Source organism: Cervus elaphus, chromosome 9 (genome assembly GCF_910594005.1).
Source record: "Cervus elaphus chromosome 9, mCerEla1.1, whole genome shotgun sequence".
Lineage (NCBI taxonomy): Eukaryota > Metazoa > Chordata > Mammalia > Artiodactyla > Cervidae > Cervus > Cervus elaphus.
In genome coordinates, this window is record NC_057823.1 from 90,135,764 (window position 1) to 90,159,182 (window position 23,419).

General features: G+C 37.6%; 1 protein-coding gene across 1 annotated transcript in view; it reads left to right on the forward strand.

The window, feature by feature from the left end:
- The window catches only part of ADGRV1 (adhesion G protein-coupled receptor V1), a 540,993-nt gene that overhangs the window by 165,109 nt on the left and 352,465 nt on the right, over positions 1–23,419 (forward strand). Inside the window, exons 54-66 of the mRNA XM_043913586.1 lie at positions 293–548; positions 2,021–2,223; positions 3,912–4,088; positions 4,445–4,624; positions 7,505–7,684; positions 10,897–11,061; positions 14,700–14,817; positions 16,706–16,829; positions 18,609–18,747; positions 18,920–19,105; positions 19,365–19,597; positions 21,293–21,441; positions 23,040–23,241. Of these exons, the coding sequence (XP_043769521.1) occupies positions 293–548; positions 2,021–2,223; positions 3,912–4,088; positions 4,445–4,624; positions 7,505–7,684; positions 10,897–11,061; positions 14,700–14,817; positions 16,706–16,829; positions 18,609–18,747; positions 18,920–19,105; positions 19,365–19,597; positions 21,293–21,441; positions 23,040–23,241 (2,312 nt within the window). The remainder of the gene's footprint in view (positions 1–292; positions 549–2,020; positions 2,224–3,911; positions 4,089–4,444; positions 4,625–7,504; positions 7,685–10,896; positions 11,062–14,699; positions 14,818–16,705; positions 16,830–18,608; positions 18,748–18,919; positions 19,106–19,364; positions 19,598–21,292; positions 21,442–23,039; positions 23,242–23,419) is intronic.

The following is a 23,419-nucleotide window of genomic DNA, read 5'->3' on the forward strand; positions in this document are numbered from 1 at the left end:
CAGAGAGAGAGAGAGAGTGTGTGTAATCAGTGCTTCATTAAGAATGTAGGTTCCAGGACGGGACAATTTGGCTACATGATTTATTAGCTTAACGTTTTAGTAGTGATTTACTTTTTCTTTTTCCTAAAAATCTTATCTTTCTCAGGTGAAAGGCATTTGATTGATTTGTAGGATCATATGTTGTTGCTTATTTAAGATATGGTCAGTATTAAAAGATAATCTAACCTTTGATATTCTTACTGCACAGTGATAACTAAAGTGTAAATAAAATCCTCTTTCTTTAAAATTTTAGATTTCATTTTCTGAAGGCCAGGCACTGTCTACAATTACTCTGACTGTTCTTGCTGATGATCTACCAGAATTGTCAGAGATTGTCATTGTAACACTCATCCGTATTATCACAGAAGGGGTTGAGGACCCATCAAAAGGTGCTACTATTGATCAGAAAAGAAACAAGTCTGTGATAACCACTCTGCCCAATGACTCACCTCATGGCTTGGTTGGCTGGCATGCTGAGTCTGTCTTCCTTAGAGTAGCAGAGCCTAAAGGTAAATCTTGTTAGATATTCTCAGGTTCTCATAAGTTTTATTGAATAGTTTAATTCTAATATTTACTGGGGATATAAATTGCTTTTTGTATGATGTTTTTCAGTTCGACAGGTCGTAATCCTTTTTACTTTTTATTTGTCTTTATTAAATTGTCTGATCATGTCATCAGTCAGTGATATGGCTGTATGGAAAACTTCTACTTTTGAGATATTACTGTCATAATAGAAATATTAATATTTTAGGAAATCATTGTAGTAGAAGTGTTTGGTTTGTATTTTGCTTTCTCTTTTTCATTTTTAATCTATCTGTTCTCTTTTCTTGCTCAGTTTCTCCTGTATAGATTTTCAATAGTTATGGTACTTGAGATGGTAATTATTAAACCCAAGGCAATAATTAGAATAATATTTTTCTGTGAAGTGTGAGTGATCAGTTTCTATTTCCCTGTTTCCTTTGAGTTTCATGTTGACATCTTTGCCTGACTCTTTGTATAAATTGTAGAATAAATAGATTTTTATAGATAGAGGTCATTTGACCTATTTAAATAAAAGGTTAAATATAATATGTATGTATTGGGTTGGTCAGAATGTTTGTTTGGGTTTTTTCATAAGACAGTACAGAAGAACCTGAACGAACCTTTTGGCCATCCCAGTATTAAGACTAGGCTCTGTGAAGGTTCTAAAATTTTCAAATAGAAACAGACATCACTCAAGGACGTTTCATTTAAATAGCTGATGGAGGAAAATGACATGTAATTATTCATGTAGGTCTTTATATGTCTGTATATATGGGAACAGAAATAGTAGCCTTAAAGTAAAATGATCTGTTCATTTATCCATTCAGCAACCATAGCACCTAGTAAGTACCAGAAATTATGCTACATGTTTTGGAAGCAAAGACGTGGTATTCGGTCGTTAGAAACTCACAGACTGGTAGGGAAGATTGACATGCCTTTTTTTTTTTTTCCCATTTTTAGCAAATTAAATTTTAAAAATCTAAGAAGTGAAATAGGTTCTGTGAGATACTTTGAGCTCTATGATAGCCACCTTTAAGAACAAACTTGCTCTTTTGATAATGAGTCATTGAATGACTTGGTGTGTTTAATTTTTCATTTTTGAAGAATCTTCTTAGCATTTGTCGTTAGCCCCTCTGCTCATCCTCCAGGTATGCGCTTCTTGGTATTTTCAGCAGTTTCTGTTAATGGGCATGCCATGTGCAACATAGGGGAGAGAGACCCAGAAGTGCGGGTTTAAAACTGGGAATTACTGCCGGCGGTGTATGGCGATCCTTAGCACAACTCTGGTCACTGGTTGGGAAAAGCACAAACTGTTCCTTGGGAGCATATGTTGCCTTTGCTTGTCTGTCTTGCTTTCCCTGTCTGGAAGAGATAGTCAGAACACTGCAGCCTCAGTGCTTAGAATAGCACCAACAGCTACTGGAAACGTTTACTTACTTGAGGCACGTCTGTCTCGTAGAGAACGTCACCGCTCTTCGGTTACAAATCGTTCGAGATAAAGGATTACTTGGAGACATAGCCATTCAGTTGGTAGCTAAACCCAATTTCTTACTGCACATCAATAATCAAGCCACTGAGAATGAAGACTATGAGCTACAAGAAACAATGATAATAATGAAAGAAAACATGAAAGAAACTTATGTCAAAGTTGCCATTTTGCCGGTGAGTCTAAATGGCAACCCACTCCAGTGTTCTTGCCTGGAGAATCCCGGGGACAGAGGAGCCTGGTGGGCTGCCGTCTATGGGGTCGCACAGAGTCGGACACGACTGAAGTGACTTAGCAGCAGCAGCAGCTAGGCTTCAATGAGTATGATATAATAATAAAGGAAAATGAAGATAAAAGATGAAAATGCGATGCTCTTAAAGGTAAAATCTTTAAAAAATAGACTTTTAAAATACTAAGATGTAAGTACTCTAATGCTCCCACTCCCCCTAATATTTAATGTGTGTGCTCAGTAACTCAAGCTTGTCTGGGTCTTTGCAACACTATAGTCCACCAGGCTCCTCTGTCTGTGGAAATTTCCAGGCAAGAATACTGGAGTTGGTTGTTATTTCCTTCTCCAGAGGATCTTCCTGACCTAGGGATTGAAGCTGTGTCTCCAGCATCTCCTGTTTTGCAGGTGGATTCTTTACCACTGAGACACCAGGGAAGCCCCTAATATTTAATAATAAATGAATATTTTGTAATTGAAAGATAAAAATAACAGGTATATTCATTTATATTTATTTTTGAACTGGAATATTGTTGGAATGACCTTTGAAGCATTGAATTTGGATTGATTATATGTCTGGTTGGATCCTCTATTCTGTTGGTTTGTTAGCTGTTTTCAACTAATGACGGAATGAATAAAATGCCCAAGTTCATCTGGTTATTTTGATTATTGGTTTGATATGATTACTTGAATTAAGATTAGTCTTCAGATGGATTAGATCGTTCTCTTTCTCTCCTTTGGCTAAGGAGAATGTGTATACACTTCGTATATACATCTGTAATGAAGCAAGGGAAACTGAAATTGGTTAAAAGTGTTATCACTAATATATAATTAAATATTATCTTTATATATTGTGTACTATATAATATTATAATATTATTGAGTGAATATAATATTGTGTAATAATATAGTGTTATTAATAGTGGTATTCATGGTATTAGATGATAGTGGCTTGTGGAGAGGATATTCTGGAAAGACATGAGTGATGAAACAGAGATTTCCTTTCATTTTCACTAGGTATTCTATCTTTTGAAATTTTTTATTACCAATTGAAAAATAAGATAACAATTTTTAAAAAGTTAATTAAAATATGATTATAACTAGATTTTTTAAAGTGTAGAACTTTCATTTTTAAGATGTATGTAGCATTTACCACCTTCTCCTAAATTGAGGGAATGCCATATATATAGAACATATTCAATAGGATGTGGTCAAAATTGTAGGATAGAGTTTTTTTTTTTAATTTCTTTTATTTGCTTATGAGTAAGTGGCTTCCATTGGGTAACATCACCCGTATGCTTGAATATCCCCTGAGATTCTGAGATTGTCAATAGTGAAAGTGAAAGTGAAGTCACTCAGTGGTGTCCAACTCCTAGCGACCCCATGGACTGCAGCATACCAGGCTCCTCCGTCCATAGGATTTTCCAGGCAAGAGTACTGGAGTGGGTTGCCATTGCCTGTCAATAGGAATGTATTAAAATATAAAAAAGGAATATTTTTTTGTGTGTGTGGTAGAGCAGCCCATTCCTGTGGATGTCATTTTTTACTGAAAAATACTGCATTTCCAATGCAAATTGAATGTATTTTAAAAAATAAAACACCATCTCCCTCTCCCCTCCCTTGGTTCTTGGCACCTAGGATGATGTTCCCGAGCTGGAGGAAGGGTTTACTGTCAGCATCACTGACGTGCGCCTGGTGAACTCTGACGTCTCTGCAGAACAGCCCGGTGTGCAAAGGCCGGGGCTGGAAATGGTTGAGATAATGATCGAAGAAAATGATGATCCCAGAGGAATGTTTAAGTTCCACGTTACCAGAGTGAGATGAACTTTCACATATTTATAGTAATACAAAAGCTTGTACCTGCTGATTGGGCCAGTGTCCTGTATTTTCTGAAAAATAATTGACTTTTATTGTAGATATTAATAAATACCTCTCAAAGTTTTTCTTACAGACTAATTCTTAAGCTCTCTTAGACCAAAGGATTAAGCAAGTTTATTTGCATTACACTTAAATGTAAGAGTTCTGAAGACTGAATATGCATACTTTTATCTAGCTATGAATTTGAAGGGTAAAGTATAAGAACTAGTAGTAGAGATAATAAATTTAGATAGTGATGAATTGTAAGAGTTACTTTTGTCTTGCATTTTAATTTACATATTCTTTACTTAAAGGATGCTGGAGTCATTACTGCCTATGAAGTGCCTCCACCCCTGAACGTTCTTCAAGTTCCTGTAGTTCGGCTGGCTGGAAGTTTTGGGGCAGTAAATGTTTATTGGAAAGCAACAGTGGACAGTGCTGGCCTGGAAGACTTTAAGCCGTCTCATGGGATTCTTGAATTTGCAGATAGACAAGTATGCTAGTCACAGACATATTAGCATTTTTTGGTTGTACCTCAGACATTTTATAGGCGTCTACCAAATGAACGTGCAGTGGTGATGGCTAAATTCCCATGTCAGGCTAACAGAGATATTGTTAGCTGATGTATAATTTATTAATGGACATGGAGAGAAGATGTAAATAAGCAAGAATCTCACCCTTTCTGAGCTTTCCCACCTCGTAATCTATTTTAAATAAAGTTATAAAAGGATAATAATTGGCTTAGAGGTGCCTAAGAATGTATAAAATATTGCCTGATGAACTAGACTATTCCTATGAATTTTAGGTTTTTTTTTTTTTTTGAAAATTTTAGGTTTTTTATTCTGTTTAGTTCTTAATGTTTATAAATATAAATATTTATTTATGATTTGCACCAAAAGTGTATACATTTATAACTAAAGATATTTATTTTTATTATGTACATTTATTGTTATCCAAAAACATTTTTTTTTTACAATTAAAAAAGACTAAAATGATAGAAAAGAAGCACAGTAGTTAAAACTGGAAAAAACTGAAAACCAGTATTCCAGATTTGGATCTACCAGTGCTAAAAATTACACAATATTCCTTAAGATTTGTAAGCTTGTGAACTGGGCATTTTGCAATATGTAAGCATAAGATGTGTTCATAAATTTTTAAATCAGTAGGTGGAAAAAGCACGTGAACAATCATGAAAATGTTAGTAACTTCAAACAGCAGTATCGATTTACGTGCAGTCCGATTTTGCCTGCACAGATATGCATAGTGTACATCAACTTATTTGTTGCCCTTGGGGGATAGTAAGTACTGCTAAAAGATAAGCATGCAGATATAGAGTTTCCTACACATAAAGCTCTGTTGTTCATATTTGAAATTGAGATTTTAGCAAATTTTGGACTATAAAACATTTTCTACTAAGAGGAAGGGAACTGTAGATTTTACATTAAAAGGAGAAACAAACTGACTTTCATTGAGGTGGCCTTCTAACTTTATATTATCAGTACTTTATCCTTTTCAAAAAGTTAAAGTTGCATCACTTAGCACCCTTTGGATCATCATTATTCTTTTTTTTTTTTTAATTAATTTTTTTTTTTATTAGTTGGAGGCTAATTACTTCACAACATTTCAGTGGGTTTTGTCATACATTGATATGAATCAGCCATAGATTTACACGTATTCCCCATCCCGATCCCCCCTCCCACCTCCCTCTCCACCCGATTCCTCTGGGTCTTCCCAGTGCACCAGGCCGGAGCACTTGTCTCATGCATCCCACCTGGGCTGGTGATCTGTTTCACCATAGATAGTATACATGCTGTTCTTTTGAAATATCCCACCCTCACCTTCTCCCACAGAGTTCAAAAGTCTGTTCTGTATTTCTGTGTCTCTTTTTCTGTTTTGCATATAGGGTTATTGTTACCATCTTTCTAAATTCCATATATGTGTTAGTATGCTATAATGTTCTTTATCTTTCTGGCTTACTTCACTCTGTATAAGGGGCTCCAGCTTCAGCCATCTCATTAGGACTGGTTCAAATGAATTCTTTTTAACGGCTGAGTAATATTCCATGGTGTATATGTACCACAGCTTCCTTATCCATTCGTCTGCTGATGGGCATCTAGGTTGCTTCCATGTCCTGGCTATTATAAACAGTGCTGCGATGAACATTGGGGTGCATGTGTCTCTTTCAGATCTGGTTTCCTCAGTGTGTATGCCCAGAAGTGGGATTGCTGGGTCATATGGCAGTTCTATTTCCAGTTTTTTAAGAAATCTCCACACTGTTTTCCATAGCGGCTGTACTAGTTTGCATTCCCACCAACAGTGTAAGAGGGTTCCCTTTTCTCCACACCCTCTCCAGCATTTATTGCTTGTAGACTTTTGGATAGCAGCCATCCTGACTGGCGTGTAATGGTACCTCATTGTGGTTTTGATTTGCATTTCTCTAATAATGAGTGATGTTGAGCATCTTTTCATGTGTTTGTTAGCCATCTGCATTATTCTTAAATTTAACATCCTGTGGGCAAGTATTCTGTGTTCCACAGTATTGATGAGGTGCGGGCATTTTGATAAGCTTTTATTTTAGCATTTGATTTTGTTCAGGTTTCTGTTTCCCTGAGTATGACATCCAGATTTTTCATTTTCTCTGTTATTATATAAAGGTGGTTTTAGGTAGGAGAACCATTTCTTGATAAATGTCTACGTCATTTCCCCCTGGGATACAAAAAAGGATTTTAAATATGGACAATAGCTGGGATATTTTTGTGACCAATAGTTATATTACAAGCTGGACCAAATTATAAGTTATAAAAACTTTTAACATAGAGCCAGACAGATGAATAAATCCCTGATCGCAAGCTTCTAATAATAGCGAATTTGGATTTTCTTCCTTCTTGTCTTTTCCCGTGTATTACAAGAACAGTAGTTTGAAACCAAAGGGATTTACTTTAGTTGCAGAAGATAGTTATAATTTATGAGGTACAGTTTTATATCAGGTCATATTAATACTAAATATGCTAAAATTTATGTTTGTGCAATGGTTATTAGAACCTGCATGACATTTAAAATATTTTTGTTCAAGAATAAGACTTCATTGTTTTCTTGAATCAGTAACTATATTTTATTACATATATAATTTCCTTTATTTTGGAAACAGTGAACTGAAATGTTTTGACTTTGAAATGCTGTAAATATATGACTTTAAAATAGTATTATGACAATAGGTGAAAATGCCTGCTCTTTTCTTTGGTACTTTGTTTGTAAATTCCAACTAAAAATGTTTGCCATCGAAAATTAGTAACACATTCTACCCTCCCTGCCTCTCCCCCTCCTTCTTCTTTCTCTCCCTCCCTCTTTCCTTTCTTCCTTCTTTACTTTTACAGGTTACGGCAGTGATAGAAATCACCATAATTGATGATGATGAATTTGAGTTCATGGAGATGTTCAATATTTCCTTAATCAAGGTGGCTGGAGGTGGCAGACTTGGCGATGATGTTGTGGTAACTGTTGTTATTCCACAGAATGATTCTCCATTTGGAGTATTTGGATTTGAAGAAAAGACTGTAAGTGAAATAAATCAGGGGGTGGGGGGTGCTTTCCTCTAGGCTTGTTTTTCATTTCATTTATAGTAGAAAGGTAATTTTCTTTTTTTCCAGATTTCATTACTCTTTACTTAAAGATTCTTTTCTCAAGACTCTTTTGAGTTGACTGTGGAATTAGGGGCCAGTCCTCTACCTTAGCCAGTTCCACAGTAGTGAGAGCTCTTGGTATCAGGCAGTTAAAACGGAGAACACATTTCCATTACTGGGTGTGACAGACCACGAGGTACTTCTGTCTAGACCTTCTGTTCTCTGCCTGCTCTGCTACCAGACTGCCATCCTCGTTGGGAGGAAAGATTCTGTCACATTCTGACCCCAGGATGGTTTGGCTGGGGAGAGATTTATGTTCCTCACCTCTTGGGTCTTCTATCTTGATTTATATTGAACAAAACACTAGAGTCACCCCTGACTCATGTGTTTCCCTGTATTTCTTCTCTCTCCCCTCTTACTTCCCCTTGACTGCCTGCTTTCAAGACCTACAAGATGAGCCCAATTATTATTGGTTCAGCCCCTGAGAGAGAAAAGCTTTGACTAGTACTAAATTATCTCTACACCTTAAATATAAAATAAAGTGTATCATAATTATTGACATGATGATTACGTCATAATTCCTCTGACTTTATCTTTCAAAGGAAGTTTTAAGACGAAACAGCCACACGAATCTTTAGATGGTTTTGATGCACACAACTTTTCTGGCTCCTGTGTTACCGTTCCCTTTATTTAGTCACTAATAGGGAATCAGTAATTCACCTTAGATCATTTTAAATAATAGCAGATTGTTCTAATGCTTATTATCTTTACTGTTCTCTGGATGCAAGGCTAGAACTATGGCTTGCCCTACAGTTTAGATAGACACTAATAACTGCCTAATTATTTGACCATTGACATTTCAACTTCATAAGAAAATGGAAACTGTAAAAGAACAGAGTACTTCTGCTGCTGTAGTCTCATGAGACTCCCCCTTGAGAAAGGAATGCGTGGAAGTAAGTGTTCTGTAGAGGGTGAGAGATTCACATGGGAGTATCTGTGAGTGTTCTGCAGGCAACCTAAGAAGTCGGAAATGCAAAAGGTATTAAGAAAAAAATAGCCGTAATATTACTGCGCTCAGATATCATTAGTAGATATCATTGGTATTTGGTTAAGATATCATTAGTAGATATCATTGGTATTTGGTTATATTTCCATCCAGGCCTTCTTTGCATATTTGCAGAGTAATAGTATATATGAATATGCAATTTATTTTTATAAAATATATGAAATGTGCTAAAAATGTATTCCCTATTAGCTTCCGAGGCTAGATTATGAATGTTCAGGGTTTAAGTAATCCAGCCTCCAGTTGATGAAACCTTATAATAATGTTTTTACTTTTCACTTTGCTACACTTTTGGACTTAGCTGTTGGGGAGTGTATTTACGAGTTTCTCTCACTTTTGAGAAACTGAAGAGATCCGCTATTATTCATAAATAATTTCTATTTATTAATTTTATTTTAGCTGCAGTTGTAAAGTTTACTGCAAAAACATTAGTGTACCCTTGATCTGGGAACTACTGTCTTACTGTAATAGCCTCAGATTTCCAACTTGTCTTATCATCTAAAAGTAAGATTTAGTCGCCCAAACTCTTGTTGTGAGGAGTGAGTTGTTATATGTAAAGCATATATAATTGGACTTTACCCTCAGTAGGTGTCAATTGCTATTTTACTTGTTGATAATAATAATAGTAGCTTGTTGCTCACCCTTTGTGGCTACTTTCCTTATATCTTATCTTTCTTTCAGCCAGAAGCTCTTGATAACATGGAATTTATATTTTAACATGTATCTATAAGATATAGTGTTTTGTGCACATAGTGAACATTCTGGTAGCATTATTTGGTGACACTGATTAGATTCAGAACTGAAAAACCCTGAGACAAGATTATTGGTATTAATCTGTCAAAATTAATAAGCTGCTCCCGGGACAATGTGCTAAATATACCAAAGCCCTGGGTAGAGCAGAGACTTATGGAAATACACTTGTGAAGCTGAAACTAGAATGTTACTATTTACAGAAACAAAAAGGACTTATATGTGCAGTTTGTTAATAATGGATTTTTTCTTTCTTACTTAAGTCTCTCTCATTTGCTATTTTTGTTCTCTGAGGAGTGGTATGAACAACAGTCGGTGTGGAATCAAATTATCAGAACTAAATCCCAGATTCCTTTTCTCCAAATATATGTATATCTTTGGCCCTCAGATTTCTTAGTTTTTGTGAGGCTTAAATAAGGTAAGATGAAAATGTTAGTCGCTCAGTCATGTCTGACTCTTTGTGACCCCATGGACTGTAGCCCACAAGACTCTTCTGTCCATGGAATTCTCCAAGGAAGAATACTGAAATGGGTGGCCATTCCCTTCTCCAGGGGATCATCCCGATCCAGGGATTGAACCTGGGTTTCCTGCGTCGCAGGCAGATTCTTTGCTGTCTGAGCCACCATGGAAGCCCTGGTGTAAGACATGACGCATAATAGAAACCCAATAAATATCAATTGGCTCCAGATCTCTACTCTTGGCACCAATGCAAAATGTCAAAAAAAAAAAAAAAACCCAAATAGGTGTGTTTCTTGAAAATGGAAGGTGTTGTGCCATATTTTTGTGTTTATATAGCAAATGCATGGAATAGGCTCAGTTTGGTCTTTGCTTCACAGAGTCAACATATGTAATTCATATTAGGTCTGTATTGTGTGGGGAGTCTTACTGCCATAAAAAGAATCCCCAAATCTCAGTTCCTTAATAGTTTATTTCTTCTTTACGCCAGAGTCCTACATTGCTGTTCCTAGTTGGGGTCTTATGAATACCTCTTCTCCAACTGGCGTCTCAGGCACTAGACTTTCCATCTGTGACTCTGCCTCCTCTGGTCACCCGGCAAACGGAGACAGACGGAATATGGAGATTGTGTGGGAAACTGATGGCCAGACTATGATTAGCAGGCTCTGCCTATATTTTTTGGGCCAGATATTCGGTAACAGTCTCCACTTAATTGCAGAAGAGGTTAGGAAGTGCCAAGTAGCTGAGTGTCTGGGACAAAAAGAGAATGGGATTTGGTGAAGCATTTTTTTTTTGTTTTCTGCCACATGATTATATTATAACATGCCATGAATAGAATTCTAGATTTAGAAATTGTGGTTGATTTTCTTTTTTTCAGGTAATGGTGGATGAATCCCTTTTGTCTGATGACCCTGATTCGTACGTGACATTGACAGTTGTCCGGTCCCCAGGAGGTAAAGGAGCTGTCCGACTTCAGTGGACCATAGATGAGATGGCTAAGGACGACCTCAGTCCTTTAAGTGGAACGCTTCATTTTGATGAGGTATAGTCATCATCAGGATGCCTGCAGTTTTCCTCTAATTTGTCTTTGATGTTCTTTTCCATAGTATTGCTTATAAATTCATTTGATGTTAACAGTATTCACTATGTCTGTAATTTTTTGAAATCACATGCACTGTGGGGAAATCACACACGCACACACACACACACACCCCTCCCTAAATGTCTGAAATCAAATTTAGTTTTGACACTGCCTACATCAACCATTAAAACTACTCTGCTGTCCACATTGCCTCCCCGATTGAGGGCAAAACCAGTCAAGCAAGCCGGACATCCAGCTGTCATCCCCATCTCCATCTGTTCTGTAACTTTTGCATATATTTGACAACCGAGATTGGTCAGTCTTCCCTTTTCAATACCCTTTCTGTCCCTTCTACTCTGCCATGGTTGTGACAGTCCATGCCTCCAGCATCTCTCCTTGGGTAATCTTTTAACTTATGGTCCCACTCCAAATCTTTTTTCTGTCCGTTATCTATGCCTCTGACTTCTTTTTTTCGTTCAGCCGCTCAGTCGTGTCCGACTCTGTGTGACCCCATGGACTGCAGCACACCAGGTTTCCCTGTCTTTCACCATCTCCCGGAGCTTGCTCATACTCATGTCTCTTGAGTTGGTGATGCCATCCAACCATCTCATCCTTTCTCACCCCTTTCTCCTCCTGCCTTTCTGAAAGAAAGGTCTTGTTTTGCCATCTCTTGCTTAACCTGATCCATGCTGTCTTCTTACCCATAGAACTTTGGGCTCTAAAACATGGAACACAGAGCCTCTTGGAAGGAATCCTGGCTGTCCCTTTCTCCCAGTTAATCTGAGCAGACGGTTTCAGTGAATCCAATCTAACCAGAGCCAACTAGTAGTCATCAGTCAGACTCTGAACTCTTTTGTCCTGGAAGGAGGGATGGCTAAGTGAAAGAGCATTGACAGGCTGATTCTTAAACCTTCATGGAGATGTAAAAGACCAAGAATAGCAAGAAACTCACAAAGAAGGTTGGAGGGTGGCCTTCCCCAACTAAATTTAGGATAGTATGTATAAAAAGTAAATACGATAGTATGATTGGCTTTGAGATAGACAAGTAGGCTAAAGAGAAGAACCTGGGGAGTCTGGATTTATCAGTCTTTCATGGTTTTTGCTTCATGTTCGCAAAAATAATTCCTAAATTCATAAAAATGAAAACAAAAGGGAGTTAGTTAAAAACCAGAAAAACTGTAGAATTGGTGGATAAGTTATTTAAAAAGCAACGAAAAATAATCTCACAGGATAAGACCAAGTAAGAAAGAACTGTTAAAAAGAGAAAGCATAAAATTTTAAGAGATTAATTTGTATAACTCTAGACAAATAAATGTAAACACCTATATGAAATTGATTCTAATAGATATATAGTAGATGTAGAAAGTATAAGCAGATGAATTTCTGTAAACAAAATAAAATATAAGAGAGTAGAAGGTCCCCATGGTGGTTTTCTAAACGAAAACTGACCAAACATTTAAAGAGAATTCCAATGAAACATAGCCTATTTTTTTTTTTTTTTGAGTCTAGTGGCCTTTTATGAGAGCTTTCTTTTTTTTCTTCTTCTTTTTTTTTTATTATGAGAGCTTTCAACGCCAAGCAACACAGAAGCAAATACTTTTTTTATTCTTTCAATTTTCTAATTGGTGATTGGGCTTCCCTAGTAAATAATCCAGCTAGCTAAAATTCTTTACTGGCTCAGCTAGTAGAGAATCCATCTGCAATGTGGGAGACCTGGGTTTGATCCCTGGGTTGGGAAGAGAGAAGGGAATGGCTACCCACTCCAGTATTCTGGCCTGGAGAATTCCATGGACTGTATAGTCCATGAAGTCAGTGATGCCCTCTGGCAATCCATTTGCCACTTGGGACATTCTGCCGCCTTTTTTGAGGTATTGGTTTCTCTAATGGAATTAGTGATGCCATGTCAGATGTCACAGATGTTTCATCCACTCACGTCTTAGATTCTGATCAGCGATGACTCAGGAGACCTCTCAGTTGCATGCCCTAGCCCTCTGTAAAATCCTCACTTGGCATGAGAAGAATTTAGAGATTACTTTGAAACTTCTTTGAAGATTTCACATAGTAATAATGAGCAGTCAGTTTTCAGTTACCGGATTCTAATCACTGGATCTGCTTCCCAGATGATTAGAAAGGTTTTCTGATGTTAGCATGATATTCATGCCAAAGTGGCACATAGTCTGATCTGTCCCGCAGGGAATAATGCCATCCTTGATCAGAGTACTGAACACCAGGAGGGATAAGCTTGTGCGTGACCCTGGATTTGACTCTCTGCATCTTGTTTTTTGCTCTGCAGCCTGGCGCATTTCATTTACTTCTGCATAACAGCTGTGTTGTCCTTGGGTATTCAGCTCTGACACATCTATGTCTCCACTCTAACAAATGGCTGTGTAGCTAGGCACACAGTTCAGCTAGCTGACAGTGTGTGGAAAGTAGAAGGGGTGAGAGTGGTTTACTGTATTCCAGGAAGTTTAGATTTAGATTTTAGTTTAGATTTTCCTTGAGTGCCTTCCTGCCTGAGGCAGGAAGTATACATTTTCCTAGCAGCTCTTATATAAAATTTTTAAGAAGATACTATAAAATAGAAAAAAAGGAACTCTGAAGAAGGAGAAGCTAGAGTGAAGAGATTAAAATAATACTTTTAATAAATAAAAATCTCAAAAGATGATTGCAGAACTAAGATTCTTATTGTTTAGTCTCAAAGTGATGTCCAAATCTTTTGGGACCCCTTGGACTGTAGCCCGCCAGGCTCCTCTGTCCATGGGATTTTCCACTCAAGAATACTGGAGTGGGTTGCCATTCCCTTCTCCAGGGGATCTTTACAACCCAGGGATTGAATCTGCATCTCCTGCACTGGCAGGCGACTTCTTTACCACTGAGCCACCAGGGAAGTCTGCAAAACTGAGATAAGAGGAAATAAACAGCAGAATTCAAACTGTGGAAAATTGTTCAGTGATGCATGGGAAAAATTGGACTTTTTTCAATCAGCATCGGAGGAGACCTTGAAGATAAAAATGATTTCTGTCATGGTTACATCGCAAAGTATTAAGCTTGTTGTCTTCTGTGTATTTGCTTTTCCTTGTTCTTTCTCTTCCAGTCTGTACTGAAAACTTACCATATGTTCCAAGAAATTACTGAGCTAAGTGTAAGACCAGAGAGGGAAGGAATAATATGAGCTCTCTTGAATCAACACCTGCGGAAGGAATAGGAAGGAAGCAGGAGTGGGTAGAAAGCAAGTAGCAAAAAGGGGTGGTAGGTAGATAACCCTTACAAGTATTAAACCTCTCACTGTGATTTATTTACATCATACTGTGACCATTTAACTCAAGTGATTCAACTTTCAGTGGTTGAAAATTTTCAGTAAATTTGAAAGTTGTGTTAAAAATTTCCCCCTTCTTACTGTTAAGAATCTTAGTGGGATTTTTGCTCAGAGCTAATTTTTATGTAATAATTATTTCTGGAAGAAACCCGTAATTCTAAAGGGTTTAAAGAAAGTGCTTTAAAAAGTGCTTATGAACTTAAATGTCATTCTGCTGATGAGAATATTCAAAATTTAAGTTTGGCCACTCTGAAAACACGTGTTGTCCTCTCATTTGGTGTAGACTGAATCCCAGAAGACCATTGTGTTGCATACACTTCAGGATGCCACGTTGGAGGAGGACAGGCGTTTCACCATTCAGCTGCTCTCAGTTGATGAGGTAGAAATATCTCCAATAAAAGGTAAGAGATAGTGACGTGTTTGGAAATGAAAAAGTAGTTTTTTGGAAAAATGTGACCAAATAATCAGTAGTTACAATGATGGGTAGTGTTTGTTTTTACAGTTCATAAAATGTCTGTTAAAACATGAGGATGTTATTTCCTACTTGAATAACAGCTAAGGACTTTTTAAAGCTAGAATTATAATACGCAGTATTGTTAGGGTCACACGCCAAGGTTTTCATACTATATAGCTGTGTGATTTAAAAAAAAAATAAAGATGTTTACTTTAGTAGTGTTCATAAAGTAAAATATGAAAGCTTCCTAAATGACCGAACAGCAGGAGACTGGTTAAATTTAACTGAATACTCAGTAGGTATTCAAAAAATGTGGCAGAAAAAGCCTTACTTGCATCAAAATTAAGAACATTTAATTCCATGGATAATTTTTGCATTCATAAAACTGGCTTTATAACAACGTGTTCAGTGTAATCCCACTTTTGTCATGTGCATGTCATAAACATTAGGAATTACTTACTTGAAATGTTGATAGTGGTTTTTGAGTATCTGTATTTTCTACACACACTTAAAATGACCACCATTCCTTTTCTAATAAGATGTTGTTTTAAAACTTAGCCTGTTATTATGTCTCTTTCAGCCTATCTATACCTGTTTTCATCATAAAATAACTGCTTAGATATTTTGACCTTTCAGAAACGGGCATCATAATTCTCATTTGCCTATGGTCCATGTGAAAATTTGTTTCTTACATCTGGAGAAAGAAGATTAATGGTGCTAAAATGGTTTCATTATATAATTCCCATAAAAAATGGCACAGCAGCGTTGATATGAAAGTTTGGCTCCTGTTGCATGTCCTTTTTTGAAATTAAGAACTTCATCCCTTGCAAGGGTTTGTAGCCAAAGAAGCAGAATTCTGTGGCCAAGGAAATTCTTAGAATTATAGAGAGTATCATATGCTGTCACCCTGGATGTCACCTAGGGTAGTTAATCTTTTTGCATTTTTATCTAGAGTACTTTCCTTCAGGCATTTGAGTCAATCATATTTTTGCATTATATTCTTACATAAATCTTAAGTCAGCTAGCTTAGTTATTTACATTGTGTTAAACAGCAGAGTTGATGTTTCTCTGGACTAATTAGATGCAAGGACAAGAGTATACCAGTGGATCAAGGTAAATCATTTGTTAATATAAAAAAATTCATTATATATTCCTAACTGTGACATACTTACACTTGATAAACCACTGTTGGTACTATTAATCCATTGCCATAGAAAGTGATAGTGTAATAATCCAGTCCTTTGCTTCTTGAAACTAATGTGTGCTTCTGGAAACAAGTTCATTTAAGTTACTACCAGATTATGATATGAATACTCAAATTACTTGATGTGATTTTTATTTCCACACTTGTAGGAATACTTGACACATTTTATAAACATTTAGAAGCAAATGGTTGTCAGAAAATTAAAAATAAAAATGGGTCCCCAAGAATTCTTGCTTTTGCTACATAGCTAACAGATATAGCCCTCTAACCACATAGCCAGTTGCAGGGAACTGCAGAATGGTTACTGCAGAAGTGGATTAACGCATAGGGTAGAATGCAATCCCCATACTTGCTTGTCATGGGAATGGTATTGGAAGTACTGCCCACTTTATCCCTTTCATTAAAATGTGATCGTGGGTAAGTCATCTGCCTTACTGTCTTCAGTGCCTCTGTGCGCTTACATGTCTTCGTTGGTAAAATGAGGATAATATTAGCACCTAACTTACATGCTTGTCATGAGGATTAACTCACAGGATTCGTATATGTAAATCCCTTAGACATTGCCAGGCGTGTATTAAGTGAATACATGTGTTTTCTACATGAGTGGTATGATGTATCATCTTGAATTCAGGTAGCGCATCAATAATCATTCGAGGAGATAAGGGAGCATCTGGAGAAGTTGGGATAGCTCCATCATCTAGGCATGTCCTCATTGGAGAACCTTCAGCAAAATATAATGGTACTGCCATCATCAGGTAAGGGCTTCATGATTTTTATTGCCCAGGTGAGAATTTTGAAGTTGTATGTAATTAGCATTTTTATGCCCTAAATACATTGTTCTCAGTGCAGACATATTCTTCTTATAAATTGGTACAATCCTGGGGTGAGAACACATTTTTGATAAACACTGAAGGTATGTTTTGACCTGTCTTGATGTTAAATCTGAGGTTTGTGGTCTTTAGATGATTTGCAGAGCCCATGACGAGGAAAGCACATTGAGCAACGTCAGGAGGTCTGTGCTCTCAGCCCGGTTTTGTCACTTAGGCCATAAAATAGGAGCTGCTTGTGTATCTGAGCTACAAAATCATTCCTTAAAAAATCATCTGAATCAAAGATTTTAAGATGTTCTAAAATTAGGACCTGTTATATAACTAAGATATTCCCAGGTGGTGCAGTGGTAAAGAATCCTGCCTGCCAATGCAAGAGACACGGGAGCTGGCAGGTTAGATCCCTGGGTTAGGAAGATTCTCTGGAGAAGAAAATGTCAACCCACTCTAGTATTCTTGCCTGGAAAATCCCATGAACAGAGGAGCCTGGTGGGCTATATCCAAGGGGTCTCAAAAAATATGGACACAAATTAGCAACTAAACAAAAACAACAACAACATTATGATCATAGGCAATTTTGTTTATTATAAATTCTCTCATGAGGGGTGGGATAGCAACTATCAATAAAGTAGCTGGATTTATGTTAAAACTTTTGTCTTTTTGGTTGTTTCTGCAGTAGCATTGCACGTATGAAGTGTTTCCTGTTCTTTAATCTGTTTGAACTTTATACCTTGTGTAGTACGTGAAGAATCTGTACATACATTTTTTTAAAAAATTCCTTTCAGCCTTATACTTTTAGTGTTCAGCTTTTGCCAGTATTGTCAAACAAATTTACACAAGCTCAGTATTTTGGGTGTTACTGACTTAGGATTATCCGACTTTCATTTGCTTTATAGTTGATGGATAAGGTTGTTTAAATGCAAATAATGTTCTTAAAATAATGCCATTTGCAACAACAGGGATGGACCTAGATTGTCATACTGAGTGAAGTAAGTCAGGCAGAGAAATGCAAATATCATATCTCTTATATGTGGAATCTAAAAAAGGGTACAAAGGAACTTATCTACAGAACAGAAATAGACCCACAGATGGAGAAAACAAACTTATGATTACCAGAGGGTAGGGTAGGGGAGGAATAACTTGGGAAATTGAAATTGATACATACACACTACTATATATGTAAATTGGGGCTTCCCCAGTGGCTCAGATAGTAAAGAGTCTGCCTGCAATACAAGAGCTCTTGGCTCGAGCCCTGGGTCTGGAAGACCCTCTGGTGAAGGGAAAGGCAACCAACTCCAGTATTCTTGCCTGGAGAATCCCATGGACAGAGGAGCCTGGCGGGCTACAGTCCATGGGGTCGCAGAGAGTAGGACAGGACCGAAGAGCTAACACTTTGACACTTTGATATGTAGAATAGGTAACTAACAAGAGCCTACTGTATAGCACAGGGAACTCTACTCCGTACTCTGTAATGACCTGTGTGGGCAAAGAATCTAAAAAAGAGTGAATATATGCATGTGTATAAATGATTCGCTTTACCGTACAACTGAAACTAATCCAACAGTATAAATGAACTGTGCTCTCCTACCAGGTTTTAAAGAAATGCATAATGTTCTGGAAATAATGAAAATTGTTTATTGTTGAAGGACTAAGCAGATATCTAGGAAAATAAAAATGTATTGAAATATACATTTTACCTTGTTGTAGCCTTATTCGTGGCCCAGCGATTTCCGGGGAGGTCACCGTGTCCTGGAGGATAGTCCCTCCCTCCTTGGAGGAATTTGCTGAAACATCGGGAAAGCTGACGATGCGAGATGGGCAGTCTGCGGCCGTTGTGGTGATACAGGTATCACAGTTACTGATGCTCTCACGCCCTTTGCCGTGAGTGTGCCTGTGTGTGGTTGGGGGGGGGCGGGGGCGGTAGGCTTAGTATCACAGCCTGTTGTTGCTGATGTGATGTTTATTTTTCGCTAAATGTTCAGATTCTGCCGCGAATGGCTGTTTCTGTCCGTCTCTAGGCTCTGAACGATGACCTTCCCGAGGAGAAGCGTTTCTATGAGTTTCAGCTCACTGCGGTCAGCGAGGGCGGAGTGTTGAGCGAGGTTGGTACCACCGCCAACATCACCGTGGTGGCCAGTGACTTTCCCTACGGCCGGTTCGCCTTTTCTCAAGAGCAGCTGCGAGTGGCCGAGGAAGTACAAAAGGTGCGCGAAATGCTCTTTCTCTTTCCTATCACAAGCAGTCTCTAAAGGGTGTGTCTACGTTCACATTAAGTTTCCAAGCTGATTTCATGTGCTCCTGCTGTCGTTTTCATGTCGACTTTATATACTTTTCTTTTTTTTTTTTTTATCAATTTGCATAGAACTTCCAGGTAATCCTGGTAAGTAAAATTAGAGACGCTCAGAATTAAGTCTGGCGTGGTAGAGTTTTCCACCAAGTGGAAAAACACTGCTTCTCGCGCAGGTGAACCTCACAGTCATCCGATCGGGTGGGTCTCTCGGCCGCGTGAGGCTCTGCTTGGAGGCCGTGAGCGGGACGGCCGCGGCGGGCACGGACTTCCTGCCGCCTCCCGCGCAGCTCCTCTTTGAAGCCGGAGAGACGGTGAAGAGCGTGCACATTGAAATCCTTGATGACAGCCTTCCTGAAGGTCCAGAGGAGTTTTCCCTCGTGATGACAGAGGTGGAACTCCTGGGAAGGTAAAGTAAAAGAGAGAATTAGGAAAAAGAGAGAAAGGATGAGTCAGCGCTGGGCTGTGCAGGGATTGATTCTAAGCTCTAAGATGGTCTGCCCCGGCTTTTTCTCACATTCATGTGACACTGGGACGGGATGTGGTGGCAAAGCCTGTTAATTATACTACGTTGTAAAATATAGTTTTTTCCCCTGAAAGTTGGAAGTGTGCGTTTCCGTTGTGTGAAGTCACTCTGAGCAGCAAGAAAATTGAACACAGCGTTAGCTGGTAGTAATTGGCGAGAAAAGAGAGGAGCGGTTCTCTAGGTCAAAGGTCAGCTGGCAGCGGATTTTGGTTCCCCCATCTCTTGTCTCTCTGCACCACAGAAGGGGCTGGACTGAGAAATTTCTTTCCTTGGTATCTCCGAAGACTGTTTTGTCTTCTTTGTGGATGAATGAGGTAGATATTTGCCCAATGGCATTTTTAAAGCAGGGGAAGAATTTTTGAGTCAGAGATAGTTGGGATTCATTGAAGATCAAGAATTAACCCTGTTGAGACTCTCTTGTTCTCTGATTTAGTGGGAGCGGCTTGATTAACAGGGTGGGGAACACGTGTTCCATGATGAAATGGATGAAATACTCAGAGGTTGCGTGGCAGAAGGAGCACCTCAGCACCTCTGGCTCACACATAACCTTCAACTGGAATCCTGTTTGCATTTAGATAGTTCTTAGAGGAAGTTTACTTGTGCATGCACCAAAAATGTTTTTGCATTGGTGATATTAATGCCATTTCTTAAAGCTTTCTTCTAACTAAAATATTTCACTGAAGGAGGCAGAATGTATATTATTCCCCTGGGAAAAATTAGCTGTGAGCTCACAAACTCTTCAAATCTTCAGTTGCCGGAAATGAGTCTGTCTGATGATGGGAATGAATTTGTCCTTGTATTAAATGTATTAAAACACTAGCTGGTCAGTTTTAATTAATTGAGTGAACTTTGATAAGCATAGCACATAATGTGTGATATTATATCTGTGTTTTTAACTAAGTAGGGCTTGAAGCATTTGTCCTCATTGTTACCCTTTAAAAAACCCAATTCCTACTTAAGCTTAATTCTGAGGAAGTAATGTTTTCTTCCAGATACGTTTCCAGGCTTACTTTGATCTGAAAAGGAAAGTTTAGTATAAACCCAATTTTCCTAGTTTCTAGAAAACTTACTGCCTTGATATTAAGTTATGGTAAGCAGCTAAGCCATAATCCTTCTCAGACTGTTGATTACAGTTTATCTTAATATTTTAATGCCTAATTTTCTAATTTTGCCTTATATATAATCATGTTGATGAGCTTTCAAACTTTCAAAGCTAGGTAGGTTAAAAATACTAGGTAAATAGAATTTAGAAATTGAAGGACTAAAGTGGTTTAGTGTATGTTCAGCAGTACCTTCCCAGCCCCAGAAGTTCATTTTCCAACTCCTTCCCAATCTCCTTATAATTTTATTATAAGCCCATGGCCTAAGTTTAGTAACATTGTATTAGTTTTGATTTTATCCAGGCAGTAATAACTGAAAGCAGTGCAGAAATCTATTTCAAACATCATTTCAGAAAAGAAAGGTATTTTCGTGTTGAGCTTATGACTCACTTACAGGAGCTAGTAGGACCCTTCTTTGATTCATGCTAAGCAACTCTGTACTCAGTTTATTTTATTTTATTTTTTATGACTTTGCAAGAGGGTATGATTTTACCATCCAAGAAAATGGACTTCAAATAGACCAACCTCCTGAAATAGGAAACATCTCCATTGTCCGAATCATCATAATGAAAAATGATAATGCAGAGGGAATCATTGAATTTGACCCAAGGTATACCACCTTTGAAGGTAGGTTCAGTAACCTTACTTATAAGTTTAGCACCAATTTCTGAATCAGAGTACCTGAGCATGACATTGTCAGTTTGAATTCCTACATGCGTTTTCTTGGTTTGGGATGTGTGTGTGCATGTGTGTGTTTACATATATACTTTGTATTTATTTATGCCTTTATGTGTATATATTTGTATTCATTTTTAGAACATATTTTGAGTTACCTTCGGACAGTCTTGAATCTCACTCGTGTATGGCAAAATGGAATGGTTAGGAATAAATTATTTAGAGAAATTATGTTCAATTTTAGGATTATTGAAATGTTTATATTTTGAAGAGTTTTATGAGTGTAGTTCTAATTTATGCAGTGCTTAATTTCCTTTGCAGTTAAAAATCAGTGAATATTCATTTTCTAATGAATCACCTTTGAAACATTTTACTGGACTGCAGGCACAGATAGTACCTGGACTCCCAATCATGCTTTCTTCAAACCGTTCCTAATAGCAGCTTGCCTTCTGTGGCCAATTCTCCCGTCATGTAGAAGCGGAATGTGGGATATATGGTTATACATTCTGTACATCCTCCTGGGTAGAAGCAGTTGGCTGCCTTTCTGTTTTTATTGAAAGGCAGAATATGAATATACCTTTCAAAATAAACATTTTTTCTTATTATTGCAATCAGTTTATCACCTTCATCGCCTCTGTCAAATTCTTTTGTTATCTGCCATTTTAAAGTTCATCAGAAATCACTTTAGGAGTGATTTATTATTGGCTTCATGGGTAGCATCACAGAAGACATCATCATTTTGCAAACTTCGACCTACAGCAAGTAGAAGTCAGGCTGCATTTTTACACCAAGAAAAAAATGGGGTCTTTTTTTCTGTTCTCTGATTTCTGTTTGATTCACTGTCTTTGGGAAGATTTGCGCAACGCATAGTGATGATTACAATGTAAGTTCAGTACTACTTAGCTGTGGCTATTATGAACTCTATATTAAATGATATTTTAATATACTGATATTAGTATAGCTGAAGAAGAAATAAACTTTTGAATAGAATTCTTAAGTTGAAATCAAACATCGAGGATATATGTTCAGATTTATAAGTAGATAGAAGCAGAAAAATGTAATAGAATCGTATTTGAATTTTTAAAACACTCATATGATATAAATAACATATACCTTATTTTTTAATGTTACCAGTGTTTCAGTTAAATATGCATAAACAATCCAGAATGGTTTCCTTTGAGTACAGTACACATGTTTTAAGTGTTTTTTGTGTTCGTCTACCATCATCTACCAGTTTGTCTACCAGTAAGGGTTATTTACTTGTATGTGGCACACAGAGGCAGAATGCCTTCACTGATGATTAAATCAATTATTTAAGTTCTAGCTTACACTGCTCAGTCTAACTTTTGACTTTTGACATGCTGTATTTCTCCTAAAAAGTAAGTTGTGACGTGTTCGCTCATGGTTCTTTAAAGCGAGAAACGAACTGCAGAAAAATTGAGTGCTTGCATCGTCCTGTTATATTTAATTGTCATGTTTGATTTAACTGAGCCATGTTAAAGTCAGTTTCTTTGGTTGGCATGCCAATTCATCGCACATTCCTGTTCCAGTGGAGGAAGACACAGGGACGGTCATGATTCCCGTGCAGAGGCTTCATGGCACTTACGGCCGTGTGACCGCTGATTTCATCTCTCAGAGCTCCTCTGCAGTTCCTGGTGCTGTCGATTATGTTCTGCATGGTAGTTCAGTCACCTTTCAGCATGGGCAGAACTTAAGTTTTATAAATGTTTCCATCATTGATGACGATGAAAGGTAATATTACTGTTTCGTATGTAACATGCACACATGTAAATCATGAGTATTGTGTTCCAGTCCTTACCTGTGTTTTGCCCTGAAAATAGAATTTTAGATTATAGTTGTGCCCATGGAGAAATGAGTGAGGAACTCTAGGGGGTGGGGTGCAGGGGTAGGGAAAAGGGGAATGAGAGAC